Source organism: Somniosus microcephalus, unplaced genomic scaffold (assembly GCF_052327205.1).
Source record: "Somniosus microcephalus isolate GS21.2 unplaced genomic scaffold, FLI_Smic_1.0 scaffold1075, whole genome shotgun sequence".
Lineage (NCBI taxonomy): Eukaryota > Metazoa > Chordata > Chondrichthyes > Squaliformes > Somniosidae > Somniosus > Somniosus microcephalus.
This window is the reverse complement of record NW_028226262.1, coordinates 29,037-49,656: the sequence shown is the minus strand read 5'-3', so window position 1 is coordinate 49,656 and position 20,620 is coordinate 29,037. Positions and strand designations below refer to the sequence as shown.

The 20,620-nt window shown below is 45.3% G+C and overlaps 1 protein-coding gene across 1 annotated transcript in view; it reads left to right on the top strand.

The window, feature by feature from the left end:
• The first annotated feature begins 2,619 nt into the window (after positions 1-2,619).
• The window catches only part of eif5b (eukaryotic translation initiation factor 5B), a 46,086-nt gene continuing 28,085 nt past the window's right edge, over positions 2,620-20,620 (top strand). The window contains exons 1-8 of the mRNA XM_085981058.1: positions 2,620-2,715; positions 2,979-3,280; positions 4,370-4,477; positions 7,725-7,835; positions 7,983-8,050; positions 9,227-9,368; positions 10,426-10,557; positions 11,913-12,095. Coding sequence (XP_085837184.1) covers positions 2,688-2,715; positions 2,979-3,280; positions 4,370-4,477; positions 7,725-7,835; positions 7,983-8,050; positions 9,227-9,368; positions 10,426-10,557; positions 11,913-12,095 — 1,074 coding nt within the window. The 5' untranslated portion in view covers positions 2,620-2,687. The remainder of the gene's footprint in view (positions 2,716-2,978; positions 3,281-4,369; positions 4,478-7,724; positions 7,836-7,982; positions 8,051-9,226; positions 9,369-10,425; positions 10,558-11,912; positions 12,096-20,620) is intronic.

Here is a 20,620-nt window from a genome sequence, read left to right as displayed (position 1 = left end):
TCCTGTCACACTCTGCTTATCTTTATCTAACTCACTACACTGCTCCATTGCTTTGAACTTTCTCTTTAGATTTCTAAATTCCCCTCACCTGACACCACCCCCCCCTTAGTTTAAAGCTCTAGCTACAGCCCTAGTTATTCAACTCGCCAGGACACTGGTCCCAGCCCAGTTTAAGTGGAGCCCGTCCTAACGGAACAGCTCCCTTTTTCCCCAGTACTGATGTCAGTGCCCCATGAATTGAAACCTGTTCCTCCCACACCACTCTTTGAGCCACGCATTTAACACTCTGATCTGCTTGTCCCTATGCAAAGTTGCGCGTGTCTCGGGTAACAATCCAGAGATTATTACTTTTTGAGGATCCTAGCTCCTCAAACTCTCTCGGCAGAACTTCATTCCTAATTCTACCTATTGTTGGTTCCTACATGGACCACGAAAACTGGATCCTTCCTCTCCCACTCCAAATTCTTCCTGGGTATTCTGCGGTGAGTCATAACGGCACAGAAGGAGGCCATTCGGCCCATTGAGTCTGTGCCGATTCTCTGTAGAGCAATCCAGTCAGTCCCATTTCCCCACTCTATCACCGTAGCCCTGCAAGTTTATTTCCCTCAAGTGCCTATCCAGTCTCCCCTTGAAAACATTGAGTGTGTCCGCTTCCACCACTTCCGTCGGCAGCGAGTTCCAGGTCCTCACCACTCACTGTATAAAAAAAAAAAATAAAAAAAAAGTTTTTCCTCACATTCCCCCCTGTATCTCTTGCCCAAAACCTTAAATCTGTGTCCCCTAGCCCTTGTACCATCAACTAGTGGGAACAGCCTTTCCCCGTCTAGCGTATCCAAACCCGTCATAATCTTGTACACCTCTATCAACTCACCCTGCAACCTCCTTTGCTCGAATGAAAACAAATCCAGCTTCTCCAACCTGTCCTTGTAGCTAAGATCCCCCATCCCCGGAACCATTCTGGTAAATCTCCTCTGCACCCTCTCCAGTGCCTTCACATCCTTCCTAAAGTGACTTACTTCCTGACCAATGTTCCCTTTAATTTTTTCTTTGATGCGTGTGCCCTTTAACTGACTGTGCAGCCCATTCAATTTTTAGCGCATGCATGGTTATTTCCATTGAAAAGCCAGTGAGCGGGACCGCCAGACTGTTGCGCAGCCACGCGACTTAGTGGGAATGTTGCTTTTGACTTCCCAAAGCCTTTCCACCATCTACAAGGCACAAGTCAGGATTGTGATGGAATTCTCTCCACTTACCTGGATGAGTGCAGCTCCAGCAACTCAAGAAGCTCGACATCATCCAGGACGAAGCAGCCTGCTTGATTGGCACCTCATCCACCACCTTAAACATTCACTCCCTCCATCATCGGCGCATCGTGTCTGCAGTGTGTACCACCTACAAGATGCACTGCAGCAACTTGTCAAGGCTTCTTCAACAGCACCTCCCAAACTGGAGACCTCTACCACCTAGAAGGACAAGGGCAGCAGGCACATGGGAACACCATCACCTCCAAGTTTTCCTCCAAGTCACACACTGTCCTGACTTGGAAATATATCGCCATTTCTTTATCGTCGATGGTTCAAAATCCTAGAACTCCCTCCCTAACAGCACTGTGGGTGTACCTTCACCACACGGACTGCAGCGGTTCAAGAAGCTAGCTCACCACCACCATCTCGAGGGCAATTAGAGATGGGCAATAAATGCTGGCATTGCCAGTGATGCCCACATCCCATGAATGAATAAGAGAAGAGGCAAATATTTGCTTAACAGTGACTGTTTGTAGAATCTGCAGATCAATATTTCTTTTCCACACCAGATTTCCAGGACAGTATTGACGCTGTAGTTCTTTTTGATTAATTTAAGAAGATGGGTTAGTTTCATAAATAGTATTTATTACACTCGCAAGTGACACAAGCTCAGCATGTCAAGAGATTGAGTTGTCAATTTTAATTGTGGAACTTTGGTTAGGAATAGGAGACTGTTGGTGTGTATATATAGATTGGTGAAGACAAGATTGAACTTGGGTAAAATATCTTCCACAATTGCCTGCCAATACTATCAAGGGTCACAATTTAAGAATGGCCACTTGGGCTGGGCACTGGAGGGAGATTGGGCACCTGTGGAATTGTATCCCAGTCAGGAAATGTATGATTTCAGTAATGGGAAGGGGAGAAAACTGGGGAGGAAAATTTTGTCTCCTTGTATGTTTACCATTTCTTACAGCAATTTTGTTTGCCAAACAATTTATTCATCAATGTATTTTGGGGAGTTTGTGTGTACAGAAGAGTGAAATGACAGTATTTTAGTTTAACTTGCATTCCCTTAAGTTTAAAAAAAATTATCTTCTTTAATAAGTACAGCTCAAAGGCCTTTCATTATTTACATGAGTAATACTTTTTCACTCGCATCTAAAAGAAAATATTGCAATGTAATTCCATGTAGAATTTGGAATTTTCATGAATGTCTAAGCATAATCACTTTAATTTACAATGAAATGCATGTTTTTTTATGTAACAGTGAATGTCTTGTATTTCCAAAGTGCAAAATTCTACTCAACTAAAACTTCTTCTGATATAGATTGAGACATATTTCTAGTTTAAAGTTGACTATTTAGAAGTTTATGTTTGAAATCTTGTTTCAAAGTACCTGAAGAAAAAAAGGATGATGCTGATCTTGATGATTGGGAAGCTATGGCAAGTGATCATGAACAAGAAAAGGGTGAGTATTTGCTGCATTTCCCCGTCTCAAAGGCTTTAAAATGAATACAGCGTACAGTTATATTCATCGTAAATCTGTTGTTCTGCAATGAAAATCTGCTAAACCAGTTCCTTTCTTTTCCCCCTCAAAATTTAAACCAGTTATTTGCCAGAGACATTTCAGATTATTCTTTCCACCAGTTGTTACACCTGTATTGTGCTACTTTTTGTTTTAGTTAAGACATTTCCTTGGCTAATACTGTTAATTTGAAAAATCTTTGACAGAAGTGAAAACTGTCCACATTGAAGTAAAAGAGGAGGCTGAAGAGGACGAGGAGGAGGAGGAGGAGGAAGAGGAGAGTGAAGAAGATGGAGCAAGTGATGAGAGTGAAGATGAGGAGGAAGAGAAGGGTTTTGATGAAACTAGGACAGCATCACAGAAAGTGGGTAAAGAACCTGAAGTGGTAAAGAGTGAGAAAACAAAACCTACAAAAGAATTTAGCTCTGATTCTGAACTTGAATCCGATTCAGATGATGGCCGAACAAAAGAAGAACGAATTTATGATGAAGCAAAGCGACGTATTGAGGTATCACTTCTGCTTAAAAATAACTCCTGTCTGACATTCTAATACCTTGAAAGACATCCATGAGCAGACAAATCTACAGGGCTGATAATACATTGTTGCATGAAAGTTTTCTGTTGTGGCCTTAATGAAGCCTAGGAAATCTATACACACTATCAAGTTGTTTATTCATTTTCCAATATTTAGATAGGATTACAATCTTACTATACTTTTTCATTTTTTGTTTCAAATTTTCTTCAAGTCTTCTCCCCTTCCTCTTAAAGGTGATGATTCTTCCTAGCTACAGTTCCAGAGATAATTCATCAGTACCAATTGTTTATCCTTCATTTGTGACGCTGGACAGACACTTGCTTGAATGTGCAACAATCAATGTCGTCAATCACCCACTATTTACACTTGCAGTTCTCGTATGAATAGATGGATGATGATGAGGAATGCTAGCCCAGTGATCTAGAAAGCATTTGGAACTATCTGCCTCTATCCTGGCTGAGATGATCTAACTTGGCACACACCAGGAATTGAACCTGGGAGCTTCCTTATGATTCAATGCAGTACTTTTACCCATTAAGCCATTCAGACAGTTTCCTATTTAGTAGCAATAAAAGTACAAGTCAATAATGATTTTGAAGATGGTCTAATGTAAATACCATACAGGGAAGCTATTTGCTGTGGTGGGGGAATTTGGAACTAGGCCATAATCTTAAAATTAGAACAAGGCCATTTGGGAGCGATATCAGGATCCACTTTTTCCACACGGGATAATGGAACACTGGAACTCTTTCCCCCACCCCATCCCCCAAAAGGCAGTGGATGCTGGATCCGTTGAAATTTTCAAGACTGAGATTGATAGTTTTTTGTTGGGTAAGGGTATCGAGGGCTATGGAGCAAAGGCATGTAAATGAAGCTGAGGTACAGATCAGCCATGATCTAATAGAATGGTAGAACAGGTTTGAGTGGCATAATGGCCTACTCCTGTTCCTACGTTCCTATAGTTGATTTTAATATGAAATTGTATTTTTATATGCATAACTCAGACTTGCTGCTTATGTTGATTGCTTTTCTGTTTTGAAAATATCTTGTGTGCTTTCTCAGAAACGCAGAGCAGAAAACATCATGAATATAAACACTGAAAAACTGCGAGCACCAGTTATTTGTGTTCTTGGACATGTTGACACAGGGAAAACCAAAATTTTGGATAAGGTATGTGAAATGGATCCTGCAAGTGTTTGCAGAATTGGCACAAATGAATAAGTGAACCACAAGCTCGAGCAGAATGCCTGATGTGTTGATCTCCCTTGGGACGGCACACTGAGTCAAGACTAAGTGTCATCTTCAGGTAAAGTGGGGTTAGATAGTGATGGGATAATTGGACCAGACTCTCGGAAGTAATTCAGTTCCCATTTTAAAGTCCTACATTCTGTCTTTATTCTGATACAGTACTTTTTAAAATTATTGTTAATAGTTAAATGGGAAAAATTGCAGCAATTTGAGAAGCGGAGAAATTGAATTAGTTGCAATACTGCAATGAGCTGTGGCTCAGTGGGTAGCACCCTTACCTCTGAGTCAGAAGGTTGTGGGTTCAAGTCCCACTCCAGAGACTTAAGCACATAAATCTAGGCTGACATTCCAGTGTAGTACTGAGGGAGTGCTGCACTGTTGGAGGTGCCGTCTTTCGGATGAGATGTTAAACCGAGGCCCCGTCTGCTCTTTCGGGTGGACGTAAACAATCCCATGGCACTATTGCGAAGAAGAGCAGGGGAGTTATGGCCAACATTTATCCCTCAATCAACATCACTAAAACAGATTATCTGGTCATTATCACATTGCTGTTTGTGGGAGCTTTCTCTGCGCAAATTGGCTGTCACGTTTCCTACATTACAACAGTGACTACACATCAAAAGTACTTCATTGGCTGTAAAGCGCTTTGGGATGTCCGATGGTTGTGAAAGGCGCTATATAAATGCAAGTCTTTTTTAAGTTTACTTCGGCAGTTTCTATTATAAATATGGACAAAAGAATTTATAAGGAATAAATTTGACACCGGAAGTGTGCTCAAATGTAAAACCATAGCCTTGCTCATGATTAGTTGGAGAAAATAGTATGTCTTTTTAGCTGTGCTTGTTCTACCAGGCTGAGAGAGGGTGCAGCACCATCTCTGAAGCAAGTAAGAACAATAGATGTTGCCATTACACAATTACCCATTGATAGCAGTATGACAGTCTTGTATACAAAATCCTTAAATTGGTATCTATCTGTTTATATTGTGGTGTTGCTTATGGAGAGTCAGAAAATACACTGAACACCTCTATCAGATCACCCCTTAATCTGCTCTGTTCTAACAAAAACAATTTTTTAAGTCTTCATATTTGTATCTCCTCATACCAGGCATCATCCTAGTGAATCTGCATATGCTCTCTTTGTTGCCTTAAATCTTTCCTATAGTGTGGAGCCCAAAACTGCACACACTGCTCCTCCTGTGGTCTGGGGAATGAAGTGGGCAAGTGGAGCATGTTTCAGTGGGAGAGCATCTGGGAAACAGTGCTCACAGTATCATTGGGTTTAGAGTAGTTATGGAAAAGGACAAGGAAAGATCAGTGGTGAAGATACTCAACTGGAAGAGCTGGTTGGGTTTTGCACACCTCGTAAAACTTGCCAGCTGCAGCAAGGCGAGGACTGCTGCATCCAGGAGGCAAGTGCCTTTACACCTACCTCCTGGATCCAGGGTCCTTGCCTAATCCGCCCCCCGCAGTCTGAGACCCCCCCCCCCCCCCCCCCCCCAACCCATTCCAGGAGGCCTCCGATCACTCCCCACCCCTAGGCCTCACCCACTCAGGCCTCCGATTTCCCCATCCCTCCCCCCACCCCCGGCCCTCACTGTGCTGCTCCTTTGGCCCCCAACACCTCGAGTTTCTCCTGGCAGGACGCCCACGTGATCCCTCCTTCCCTCCTCTGTGTGGCCTAGTGCCACAGGCCTACCCGCCCGGAGCCAGCCAGCCTCAATCTGGCTGGTTGCGGGTGGGAAACGGAGGCTTCCCATGTAGCTCGGGCCCTGCCGTTAAAGTTGGCAGGGCCTGCGGGAAACCCGTTCTCCCAGGTTTCCTGACCGCCTTGGAGACCCCCAACCCCCTCGACTCACTTTCCCCATTAAAATTCAGCCCATAATTTCTGCTACTTCCCCCCCCATTTAACACCTGATCCTTGCATGTATCTCATTGGCTCCTGACATTTTGTTCTTTAGCTTAACTAACTTCCCTAATACGTTATTTATTATAATATGTCGCTCGCTCACTTTTAATCAATTCAGAATTGACCTCCTCCCCAATATCCCTCTCTTTTGAAAACACTAATGTAAAGTATTTGTTAATCATAGCAAATTTCCACTCATCATCTACAAACTCACTAAAATCTCCTCTACTGAGTCCCCCCAGACATATAACAATTTATATGATAAGCAAGATGTCCCAGTTGGAGTTTGGTATTTGATATACAGCAGCAGTAAGTAAGGGGAGTGGGGATTAGCTGCACTGAAAGTGATCCTGTGCTTGGTTAGCATTGGTAGCACTGGGGAATGTTCCTGGCTTTGGAGTTGGTATCGGGATGTTTAGCAGTGCTGTGGTGGGGCTACTCTGGTTTGGCAGCATGGCGGTATCCTTTGCTCTGTCATCACCTGGAGGGGGAACCTGTGGTTGGGTAGAATTTGGTTTGTCTGTCACTTTTTTTTCTCACTCTTTTTCTTCTCACTCTTTTTCTTCTTTCACTCTCACTGCCACTTGCTTTCTGAGTCTGCCTCGCGCGCTCGCTCGCGCTCTCCCTCTCTGGCTCGCTCTTTCCAGAGTATAATTCGTACACCAACTAACACGACACTGACAACAGCTGTGTAATCTGTAATTAGTTTTTTTCCCACTGAATTGTTTTCTCAGTCTTGCACGTGCGCACGCACACTCAAACACAGCCTCTGCTTTTAAAATAAGCACTCCACATAAATTTTAGCTTAAGGCATTTAAAATTTTTTATCTGGCTTTTCTAAAAACAATCAAATCGATTTTTGTCAGCCTGCTTCTATCTTGGTCTGTATTATTTAGCTAACATAAATGCTATTGATGCATCCAGAGAAATTGTGAACATTTCATTCTTGGACTCTTAAGTTAAGAGCTACTGCTTTGGACAGAAATAGCCAGTCCAAGCACAAGCTTTTGGAAGAGTCTGAGGCTTTCAAGTAAAAACTTCATTAAAGGTATGAAAAGACACATTTAATTGTTATTTTGAAATATGTAATTTTTGGATTTTTTTCCATTATTTTGTTTATAACCTTTTTTGGACATTGGCAATTTCCGTTACTGAGACAGAAATGATCGATGAAAATTTTTGAAAAGGTGTTTTCAGTCACTCGATTGGTTCACCAATACACATTGATGGTGATTATGTTATCTGATTCTGTTGCACACAGCTCCGTCATACTCATGTACAGGATGGTGAAGCAGGTGGTATTACCCAGCAGATTGGTGCAACCAACGTCCCTCTGGAAACCATCAAGGAGCAAGCTAAGATGGTGAAAAACGTAAGTATACAAAAAATGAACAAGTTACAACAGATTTCCTTTATAGTACTAATGAAAATAGTTATGTGTGCAATCTCCAATTTATATGTCATTGAATAGTCATAAAGCAATATTAAAAATGAGCACTCTTTGATAACTCTGTTTTAGTTTGAGAAAGATGACGTTAAAATACCAGGAATGCTGATCATTGATACACCAGGTCACGAATCCTTCAGGTAAATATTTTTGTTCTTTAAAACTAGGTGGTTGGTCTTAATTACTTTCATGTGATTGGACAAACCTAATGAAAGTAACACAAACATTGACCCATACTGAGTAAGGGAGCATGCATTTCAAAACTGTAGCATTTTTCTGAGTGCATTTATGTTTGGAGCCAGAAGGGGAACAATTTCCAACTGAAGCTAGTAACACTGAACACAAACATAGATTCTGTATTAAACAATGAAGTTTTTTTTAAAAACTGACGTTGCAGCAATGTTGCATTCTAACTAGTGTTTATTTTGGTATACAATGCAGCTGAATGCTAACTAGACTAAATCTTGTGAACCATTCACAAGAGAAATTTAATTAACTGAATTAGAACTATACCTTCTGCTCTTTCCATAAATAGCTCCGTCATCAAACTTTTTTTTTACTGTTACCCTGCAAATTGTGTTTTCTTCCTCAAGTTAAAAATAAGTTATGGCAAGCTGTCACTATTTTACTGATCTGGTTATAAAGGTACAGTACTCAAGTCAAGTTAAGTTGAAATCTAAGATGTAGTCTAAAATTGGCAAGAGTAGGATCCATATCATGATAGTTGGGCAGATTGCTAAACTGCAGCATTTCAGTTACACCCTATAAAATCTCCTCCATTCTTGCTGATGAGATTAACTTGCATTGCACAGCTCAACCACTGATCTTCTGGCTCATACTTCTACCATGCTCTCTGAATATTCACCTGCATTATTCTGTAGGTCTCCCATTTTTGGGGAGCAGTTACAATTGGGATGAAGAGTTCAATATATATCTGTATATCTAATAACTGACTTATTTTGGTGTGTTGTGAACATTTTGGTTAAATAATTTTTTTTACTGTACTTGTCCCTGGAGTTTATTTTTAATTGTTCTTTTCTCCCGTTTCACTGCCTATACAACAACAACTTGTATTTATATAGCGCTTTTAACGTAGTAAAAGATCCCAAGGCGCTGCACAGTTTGATTAACATCTTCAGCCTCTAATGATCTCATCTTTCCAGTATGCCAATGATAGTCAACCCTTCAAATTCATATAGCAAACAATATTGCATGACTCTAGATATTGTATCTATTGTGTTGCAAGCTTCAAACTCTTAAATTGGAGATATCTATATTGAAGACATTTTTCTTTTGCTATTTTTTTCCCCTTGCAGTAACTTAAGAAATAGAGGAAGCTCCCTCTGTGATATTGCCATCCTTGTGGTTGACATCATGCATGGATTGGAGCCGCAGACGATAGAATCCATTAACCTACTAAAAACAAAAAAATGCCCCTTTATTGTTGCACTTAATAAGGTGAGTAATGGTTTTAATTTAAGCAACATTGTAAGGCTAGGCTATTGCTTTTATGAATGAGTTGTAAAGAAAAATGAGATTAAATATTAATTTCAGTTTGCAATTTTAAATTTTGTACTGTATCTGATTTCTGTCTAGTTCATCTCATTGAATGAATGGAAAGATGAAATTAGCAGGGATGGCAAAATTTCCATTCCATTAAAATTCTCATCCTTGTTTCCAAATCCCTTTACGGCCTTGCCCCTCCCTATCTCTGTAACCTCCTCCAGTCCTACAACCCTCTGAGATATCGGCGCTTCTCCAATTCTGGCCTCTTGTGCATCCCCGATTTTTCATTGCTCCACCATTGGCGGCTGAGCTTTTAGATGGAATCTAAAATTGTTGGTTTGTCTTTATTCAAAGTTCACTTTTTAAATCTTCAGCCATATGTGCAGAGAACTGGAAATATCATATTGTCAATCTTCATGCAAAGCAGAAGGGTTTACTTTGATGGTAAAAGGTGCATTTTTGCCTGTGGTGCATTTTTAAGTTTTCCTGTTTCTTTGATCATACTTCTGACCCAACGGATACAGCTGAAAATGAATTGTTTTATAGTTGTGTGTTTTTCACACATTTGGGGAGTTTGTTTATTAATGCATTTTAGTAAGTTCCAGCAAGTAATACCACCAATCTTTTTTTAGGTAATTGACGACCAGGATTTCATTCCATTGTAGGCCCTCTTCTCATTAACTAGAATTTGTACAAGTGGCCCATCACATTAGTACATCCACAAACTGTCAGAGAGTGGAAGTGACATGAAAGTGAACCTATTTTGTCTGTTGCTGCACCATATTTTGTGTGAGGTGAGAGGTCATTTTGCAGATGAGTGACAACTCAGCACACCTATGTGCAGATATCTAATATCTAACCATAGCAGAATATCACTGCATCTCCAATTTAAAACACATTTTTTGGCTTATTGACAGATCAGTGGTACTAATGGTACTAAATGTGGGCATGTTGCTCTATTGTGATTGAATAAGTACTTCATTTCTGCAAACATTTTTTTTTACTTCAGATTGACAGGTTGTACGATTGGAAGAAAAGTCCAGATACGGATGTGGTTACCACATTAAAGAAGCAGAAGAAGAACACCAAAGATGAATTTGATGAGCGAGCCAAATCCACTATTGTGGAATTTGCACAACAGGTTTTGTGACTTTCTCTGTTGGCCATCTTTTTTAAACAAAGTCTGGAATAAAAAATGCATTTCAGTTTAATGTTTTTTTTTAAACTTAAGAATTTGTTTTCAGAAGAGTTGCTTTCCTGCATGATGCTTTCTGTTCATAGAATCATAGAATGATAGCAGTACAGAAGGGGGCTTTTGGCCCATCGTGCATGTGCCGGCTCTTGGGTAGAGCTATCCAAATAATCCCACTCCTCTGCCCTTTCCCCATTGCCCTGTGAATTTTTTCCCTTCAAGTATTTATCCAATTCTCTTTTGAGTGTTACTATTGAATCCACTTCCACCACCCTTTCAGGCAGTGAATTCAAGATCACAACTCTGTGTTTAAAAAAAAAAAAAAAATGTTTCCTCATCTCACCTCTGGTTCTTTTGCCAAACACCTTTAAATCTGTGTTCTCTGGTTACTGACCTTCTGCCACTGGAAACAGTTTCTCTTTATTTACTCTATCAAACCCATTCATGATTTTGAACACCTCTATCAAATCTCCTCTTAACCTTCTCTGCTTTAAGGAGTACAACCCCAGCTTCTTTAGTCTCTCCACATAACTGAAGTCCCTCATCCCTGGTACCATCTCTCCTGCAGCCTTTCTAAGGCCTTGATGTCCTTCCAAAAGTGTGGTGCCCAAAATTGAACACAGTACCCCTGCTGAAGCCCCCAACCAGTGTTTTACAGTATAAAGGTTTAGCATAACTGCCTTGCTTTTATACTCTATTCCTCTATTCATAAAGCCAAGGGTCCCATATGCTTTTTTAACAGCCTTCTCAACTTGTCCTGCCATCTTCAAAGATTTGTGTACATACATCCCCTAGGCCTCTCTGTTCCTGCACACCCTTTAACATTGTACCATTTAGTTTATATTGCCTCTCATCATTCTTCCTACCAAAATGTATCACTTCACACTTCTTTACATTAAATTTCATCTGCCATGTGTCTGCCCATTTCACCAGTCCTCCTGAAGTCTGTTGCTAGCCTCCTCAATGTTTACTACATTTCTGAGTTTCACATCATCTGCAAACTTTGACATTATACCCAAGTCCAGGTCATTAATATATATCAAAAAGAGCAGTGGTCCTAATCCTGACCCCTGGGGACACCACTGAAAAACAATCATTCACCACAAGAATTAGCATATCCTTCAACTCTGAACAATGCTATGAGAGCTCCATTAATATTTAAATAATGTTTGATTTTCATCTGTGTGCCAACTTGAATTAATTTACTGTAGTTGTTAGGGTGAAGTGATTCTATTCCTAAACTATTTTATTAGGGTATATATTTATCTGAATTGCTAATGGATAACATGCATCACATTTTTTAGGGTCTGAATGCTGCTTTATTCTTTGAGAACAAGGATCCGCGTACATTTGTGTCATTGATACCTACATCAGCTCACACTGGAGATGGTATGGGAAATCTTATTGCTCTGCTGGTGGAACTGACCCAGACTATGCTTGCTAAGAGACTAGCATATTCTCTGGAACTAAGAGCTCAAGTTATGGAGGTAGGCATTCAAGATCTACTGTAAACTTGGATAAATAATCTCCAGTAATTTACAGCTCAACCTTGAAAATATTGTGTAGCAATATATTTCTAAATTTAGCTTTTACGGTAAATGTTAAGTCAGAAAAAAATACCGTTATTAATAAAGCATCACCCTTCCTTTGCTGGCTTACCTGTAGGAGGTGAAGCCGTAGACAGCTCTCTGGTACCTTGATGCAGTGGCCATTCGTTATCTGTGAGCCAAGGAAATGAGTATTAGCAGACTACTGACTTTGTGGCATTAGAACCAAACATGATCTTCCCCTCGCATGATCTCTATCAACAAATCACAGAAATCACAGAAATCACAGAAACCCCACAGTGCAGATAGAGGCCATTTCGGCCCATCGAGCCTGCACCGACACATATCCCACCCGATCCCCGTAACCCCTACACCAACACATATCCCACCCTATCCCTGTAACCCCACGTATTTAATCCCCCTAACACTAAGGGTCAATTTATCATAGCCAATCAACCTAACCTGCACATCTTTGGACTGTGGGAGGAAACCGGAGCACCCGGAGGAAACCCACGCAAACACGGGGAGAATGTGCAAACTCCACACGTATGCACATTTTACAGTAGGGGTCACTGGGTAGCAATCAGGAGTAGAAACCCTGTTGCCCCATCCCTCCCTTTGCTAGTCTAGAGATATTGAGATGAATTGCAGTGTTCCCCTCACTGCCCTAGCTAAGTCACCAAAGACCAGGGATTGAACCTGTCGTCTTTCTGTTCTGTATGACATGGTAACACACACTAGGCCTTCAGGAGAACTCGGGATAACCCATTTATTTACATTAAAAAAAAAAATGAGCAGCAAAGTGAAGGGATGACTTTCAACAGCTGTCAGCCTTGGCTCAGTGGTAGTCACCTCTGAGTCAGAAGGTTGTGGGTTCAAGCCCTCCAGAGCCTTGAGCACATTATCTGAGTTAGCACTTCAGTTTAGTACTGAGGGAGTACTCCACTGTTGGAACAGCCATCATTCGGATCAAACACTAAATTGAGACCCAGCTTGCCACCTTGGGTAGTTGTAAAAGATCGCTTGGTGCTATTTGAAGAAAAGCAGGGAAGTTCTCCTGATGTCTTGGCCAACATTTATCTCTCAACCAACATCACTAAAACAGATTATCTGGTTATTTATTTCATTGCTGTTTATGGGACCTTGCTACAAGTAATTTGGCTGAGGTGTTTTCCTACATTACAGCAGCGACTACAATTCAATGGCATTGATTAGCTGTGAAGCACTTTGGAACATCCTTAGATCATGAAAGGCAAAATATAAATGCATGTTCTTTATTTTCTTTCTTGTGTTTAATCACCAGTAGACACCCGTTTTGTGTTGTTCCTGCATTTATGAAAAGCCCTACTAAGTTGTTAGTTTCAATTATCCAGGTGTTCTATCCAACAAAAGCTAATAACAACAACTTGTATTTATATAGCGCCTTTAACGTAGTAAAACATCCTAAGGCGCTGCACAGGATATTTTAAGACAAAAAATTTGACACCGATCCAAATAAGCATAAATTAGGGCAGGTGACCAAAAGCTTGGTCAAAGAGGTAGGTTTTAAGGAGCGTCTTAAAGGAGGAAAGAGAGGTAGCGAGGCGGACAGGTTTAGGCAGGGAATTCCAGAGCTTAGGGCCTAGGAACAGAAGGCACGGCCACCAAGGGTTGAAGATTATAATCGGGGATGCTCAAGAGGGCTCATAGGAAGGGGGGGTGGTGCCGAAGGAGATTACAGAGATAGGAAGGGGCGAAGCCATGGTGGGGTTTGAAAACAATGATGAGAATTTTGAAATCGAGGTGCTGCTTAACCAGGAGCCAATGTAGGTCAGCGAGCACAGGGGACTTGGTGCGAGTTAAGACACGGGCAGCCGAGTTTTGGATGACCTCAAGTTTACGTAGGGTGGAATGTGAGAGGCCAGCCAGAAGTGCATTGTATAGTCAAGTCTAGAGGTAACAAAGGCATGGATGAGGGTTTCAGCAGTGGATGAGCTGAGGCAAGAGCGGAGTCGGGCGATGTTACGGAGGTGGAAGTAGGCGGTCTTTGTTATGCTGCGGATATGTGGTTGGACGCTCATTTCAGGGTCAGATATGACACCAAGGTTGCGAACAGTGTGGTTCAGCCTCAAGACATGTTAGGGATGGAGTCAGTGGCTAGGGAACGGAGTTTGTGGCGGGGACCAAAAACAATGGCTACTGTCTTCCCAATAACCTTCACATTACTTAATTGTCTCCCCAAGGCAGTTAGTGAAGATTAACAGTTAAATGGAAATATTCACAGTTGTCCCTGTAAATTTGAAATAAAGTTGACTGATGGGAACTAGATGTTGGAGTGCTCTGTTTATTAAATTATACTTGTGAAATCTTAACAAATTATGCAAACAAACCTGAATCTTTTTGGATCTGTCTTGCAGGTTCTGAGAAATTTGAGCATGGATAATATGTAGATTCTATTTGCTTACAAATTTGGGTCATGTTTTAGGTATTCCCTTGCATACAGCAGTGCTGGTCACTCTTGTTCACAGTCTGAGCATCTTGCGTTTAGGGGTGTGCCTGTACTGCACACTATCCAACTATATGATAGTGAAACCCAGGGATGTAACAATACAACCTTTTTGTGATCTGAACTGAATTTGTGTCCTTCGCATGTGCTCCCACGCGCACCTCTCCAATCTTTCTGAAGGCAGGCAAAGACAACACTTGCTAGGAAGATATGAATTGATATACAAAATAGAATTAATTTAGTCTGATCATAACTTCTATCAGTATAACATGTCATTGTATAATAATACAAAATAGCGACAAAGCTACGCCCATCCATGTCAGTGAGTCATCCTACTTGATTTAAACAAAATTACATCTCCCTAGCTTACTGAGTCTGGGTAAAAGCCTGTCCTATTAGCTTTTTGTTTATAAACATGGTTTTCAACGTGTGTTTCTATCCCTATTTTTATCTCCCTATGTTCATAACCGAGTGGGTTGGACCTGTGCTAGACAGCCCCCGCCAAGCGACCGGGCTCAGGGATTTCCCAACACACTGGGTGTGAGATGCTTATCAATTTTCAATACGGGCAACAAATTGCTTATTGTTTTCAGTCTTTGGACAAACAACTTGAATACCTAGCTCATTAGCAATTAACTACCTTTTGTCTGGAACATGAATAAACTTTGCTTTAAAAATTCAATGTTTAAACATTTTTTTCCCAAATCCTTTCTATGGAAAAATGTTCAAAAAATCCAAAACATGATAGTTGCTTAGTGACGTTTATAAACCAAGTAAACTAATGCCATCTTTTCCTCTCTGGATTGGAACTGTATTTACCATGGTTAACAGTAGATAATCTGTGTTCATTTACTCTTGCACCTATTGCTAGGATAAACCCAAGTTATGAGTGGGGAGAATCATGTAGTTTAATTTCTAATTTTTTTTTTAATCTGATGATTTATTCGGTAAATGCAATTCAAGCTGTGCTACTAAGTCGTGCAGAATAGGAAGATCCCAGGTTCAGCTGCTGATTTGTGATTTATGTTATATTAGCTGATCTTATTCAGGTTGGCTGCAGGTACTACAGTTGGCCTCAGCATCCCTGTTGGAAGAAATGGGAAAACAATCAGCTAGTGTTCCTTCTGATCATTATCCATCGACATTTGATGGAAAATGTACATGTGTTGGCACTGGGGAAAGTTTCCTCTGTTCACTGCATGTAGTAAAATCGTAAAAGTGCTAGGAAAGACAGTAAACTTGCATTTATAAAGTGCCATATCACATCTTCAGGACATCCTAAAGTATTTCATAATCAAAGAATTACTTTCTGAAGTGCAATCATTGTTGTGTAGACAACCATGACAGTGTGGGAGACTACAGTCTCCTGCGTAAAGAAATAGGCAACACAGCGAGCTACAAGAAATAGGTCTTTACTCCAACTCTCACAATACAGTACTGAATTCGTAAAGCCCGCGAGCCTGTGATGACTCACGGATTGGTCACCTGCTGGAACCTGATTGGTTTTCCTTCTCTCAGCAGCAGGCAAGTCTGAACATGCCTTATTCCTCTCAGCTTGCAACTGTCTTGCGGGGGGAGGGGAATACAGCAGTTAAAAGGGGATTATACAGGTTTATCTACATACACAGTGTTTCCCCAATGTGGCAACGCCACATACGCCCCCCCCCCCAGAATCCTCGTTAACTGTAAAAGTCAGTCTCTGCGGAGGTTTGACCAAACGGCCGTAGCGGCTGTAGTAGCCATCTGGCGTGTGAGGAGGGCTGTCTGGGAGGTCGGCCGGTTGGTTCGTCGGCTGGTCTGCCGGTGGGCTGGCTGGACGGGCTGCCGGCGAAGGTGGGGCGGCGGCCGGGAAGTAAGGTTCTGGCGTGTCTTGGTCCTCTTGTGGGGCCGCCGCCAATGCGGGAGGTCTGCCCCGCCGTGGGGGAAGAGCCGGACGAAACGGGAAGCTGAGGTCCAGGTGCGCCGGTTTGAGGCGGTCTACTGAAATAAGGTCCGGCTTCCCGCCGACGTCGATACTGAGAAGGGGCCGGTGTATGGTGCCTGCAGCGGGCCTCTGTGCGCGTCCCGGCGCACGAAGACGAACTCCGCATGTCGTAAGTCCCGAGGCACGTAGGACGGCTGCGGGCCGTGTTGCGAAGTGGGCACTGGACGGAATTGCTGGGCCGCGTCCTGGTGCAGGGAAAGCTGTCTGGCGGCCGACCACGGCTCCGTTGTCAGGGGGAGGAAGTCGCCTGGTACTCTGAGCGGTTGGCCGTAGACCATCTCGGGCGCGGAGGTCCTCTTTGGGCGCAGTGCGCAATCCCAGGAAGACCCAGGGTAGTTTGTCGATCCAGCTGGTTTCAGCCAGGCTGGCGCGGAGGGAGGCTTTCAAGGAACGATGAAAGCGCTCGCAGAGCCCGTTGGCCTGTGGGTGGTAGGCTGTTGTCCTGTGCAACTTGGTGTCGAGGCCGGCGGTGATGGCATTCCACAAGTGGGAGGTGAACTGGGGGCCTCTGTCCGAGGATATGTCGGTCGGCACGCCGAACCGGGCCACCCATGTCGAGACGAATGCTTGCGCGACGTCGGTCGTGGTGGTGGAGGCGAGGGGAACCGCCTCGGGCCATCTGGTGGTGCGGTCGACGATCGTGAGCAGGTGTGTGAAACCGTGCGACGGTGGCAAGGGGCCTACCAGATAGACGTGGACGTGGTCGAAACGCCTCTCGGGCACCGGGAAACACTCCAATGGCGCCTTGGTGTGCTGCTGGACCTTAGCGCGCTGACACGCCACGCATGTGTTGGTCCAGTCTCTCTCATCCTTGTGGAGTCCAGGCCAGACGAACTTGGCGGACATGAGTTTCTGAGACTCACGCATCCCTGGATGTGAGAGGCCGTGGATGATGTCGAAAACTCGCTTGCGCCAGGCGGATGGGACGACCGGCCTAGGCGAGGGGACTGAGACGTCGCACAGGAGGGTTGTGCCGGTTGCGTGGAAGTGGATGTCGGCCAGAGTGAGGCTGGTGGTTGACGTCCTGAGGGCCTGGATCTCCGCGTTGGCGGCCTGGTCTCTCGCCATGCTGGCGTAGTCGACGCCCAGGTGCACTGCGTGGAGCGAGGGTCTTGAGAGGCAGTCGGCCACCAAATTGTCCTTGCCGGCGACGTGGCGGATGTCCGTGGTGAACTCTGAGATGAAGTTGAGTTGGCGCTGTTGGCACGCGGACCAGGGTTCGGTTACTTTGGCCATGGCGAAAGTGAGCGGCTTGTGGTCCACGAATGCGGTGAACGGCCGGCCTTCCAGGAGGAAACTGAAGTGCCGGATTGCCAGGAACAGGGCCAGGAGCTCTCTGTCGAACGTGCTGTAGGCCTGCTCGTTCTTGCGCAGCTGTCGGCTGAAAAATGCCAGTGGCTGCCACGCGCCTTCGACCCACTGTTGCTGGACAGCGCCGACGGCGTAATCCGAGGCGTCCGTGGTGAGGGCGGTCTTGGCGCCCGGGATGGGGTGGGCCAGTAGTGTGGCGTTGGCCAAGGCGCTTTTGGTCTGGTGGAAGGCTCTCGCCATCTCGCTGGACCAGGTGAGTTGCTCTTTGCCCGTTTTGCCCCTGGTGGCTTCGTAGAGGGGGCGCATGAGTGAGGCGGCCTTGGGCACGAAACGGTGATAGAAATTGACCATCCCCAAAAATTCCTGCAGCGCCTTGACCGAGGTGGGCTGGGGAAAGTCGGCCACCGCCTGCACCTTGGAAGGTAGGGGAATGGCTCCCTTTGGCGAGATTCTGTGGCCGAGAAAGTCAATTTGGGCTGCTCCGAACTGGCATTTGGCCGGGTTGACGATTAGCCCGTGTTGGCTGAGGCGCTGGAAAAGAGAGCGCAAATACGCGATGTGCTCGGCCTTGCTAGTGCTGGCCACGAGGATATCGTCCAGATAGACGAACAGGAAGCTCAGGTCCCGTAGGACAGAATCCATGAGCCGTTGGAAGGCCTGTGCGGCGTTCTTGAGCCCGAAGGGTATGCGCAGGAACTCGAACAGTCCGAAGGGGGTGATGACCGCCGTCTTCTGGACGTCTGCGTGGTGGACGGGGACCTGATGGTAGCTGCGAATCAGGTCGACCTTGGAAAAGACGGACTTTCCTGCTAGGTGTGCCGAGAAGTCTTGGATGTGCGGAATGGGGTATCTATCGGGCGTGGTGGCGTCGTTGAGCCGTCTGTAGTCGCCGCAGGGGCGCCAGCCACCGCCCGGCTTGGGCACAATGTGGAGGGGGGACGACCAGAGGCTGTTCGAGCGGCGGATGATGCCCAGTTTCTCCATCGTGGCGAATTCTTGCTGGGTCCAGGCGTCTGGCTCGGGCGAACACTGGTGGTCCCGTAGTGGTGATGTGGTGCTCGACACCATGCTTGGCTGCCGCGGCTGAGAAGGTCAGTTGTGTGAGCCTCGGGAAATCTGCGAGTAGGCGGGCGTAGTCGTCATCCGCCGGGGCAGAGCAGGACCCGACGAGGGCCGGGCTGTTGCTCTGCTGGCAGGCCAGTGAAGCGAAAGTTGCTGCGTCGATCAGGCGCCTGTTGCGGACGTCGACCAGGAGTCCGTGGGCGCAAAGAAAATCGGCGCCCAGCAAGGGATGTGCCACCGAGGCCGTCACGAAATCCCACGTAAATCGCTGGCCGTTGAAACAAACCTCGGCCCGTCGCTTTCCAAAAGTAGCGATGGCTGCGCCATTTGCCGCCACAAGGGGTGGGCCGCTGCAGCCTGCCTGGATGTCGAGCTGGGAGGCAGGAATTATGCTGCATTGGGCTCCGGTGTCGCAAAGAAATCTGCGCCCTGAAAGGGAGTCGGTTATGTACAGCAGTTTACCTGCGGTGCCAATGGCCATCGTGGCGGCGGGGGTGCGGTCGAGCGGGCCTAGACGGCGGCGCGGGGCTGGCGCGTTGGGCCGGGCGGCCATCTTGGTTTGATCGAAAGAGCAGGGTGCTCTGCAGCGTTGGGCCTTGTGGCCGAAATGCGCGTGGTAGTAGCATAGTTCTGCGGCCTGGCGTGGCGGCGCGCACTCGGTGGTGTCGGGGAGCCTCGCGGCTGCACAGCCGAGTTGGGCGACGGCGAAGACTTTGTCCGCGGCGGTTGCCAGTTGTACGCAGTCCGTGATCGGGGACCCCGCGAGGGCAGTCGGTACCTGCTGAGGAAAAGGGCCCGAAACAAGAAGCCCTGCGGTTCAGAGCCCAGGAGCACAAGCATCCGGCTCATCAACTGGGTCGGGGTAGAGTCGCCGAGGCCTGGTAGTGAAAGAAGCCTACGGGCCCTCTCCTCCCCGGACAGGCCGTAAGCCTGCAGCAAGCGGCCCTTAATGGTTGAGTACTTGCCAGTCTGTGGTGGGTTCCCCAGCAGGTCGAGAACTTCGGCGGCGGTGGAGCTTGCTAGTGCTGAGACTACGTGGAGGTACCTTTCTTCATCGTCTTGAACCCTGCGAAGGGTGAATTGGGCCTCCGTGTGCGCGAACCAAGCTGGTGCTTGGTGTTCCCAGAAGGTGGGGAGCTTCAAGGACGCGGCGCCGGCCGACATCGGGCTGCTGCTGGTTGCCGTCGGGTCGTTGCTGGCCTCTGTAGGGCTACGTGAGTCGGGGGCTTCGGCCGCCGACATTCGGGGTCACCAATGTGGGAGACTACAGTCTCCCGCGTAAAGAAATAGGCAACACAGCGAGCTACAAGAAATAGGTCTTTACTCCAACTCTCACAATACAGTACTGAATTCGTAAAGCCCGCGAGCCTGTGATGACTCATGGATTGGTCACCTGCTGGAACCTGATTGGTTTTCCTTCTCTCAGCAGCAGGCAAGTCTGAACATGCCTTATTCCTCTCAGCTTGCAACTGTCTTGCGGGGGAGGGGAATACAGCAGTTAAAAGGGGATTATACAGGTTTATCTACGTACAGTGTTTCCCCCAATGTGGCAACGCCACAACAGTGTATATGTGCCTAGCAAAGTCGCACAAACAGCAAATGAAATGAATGAGAAACAAATCT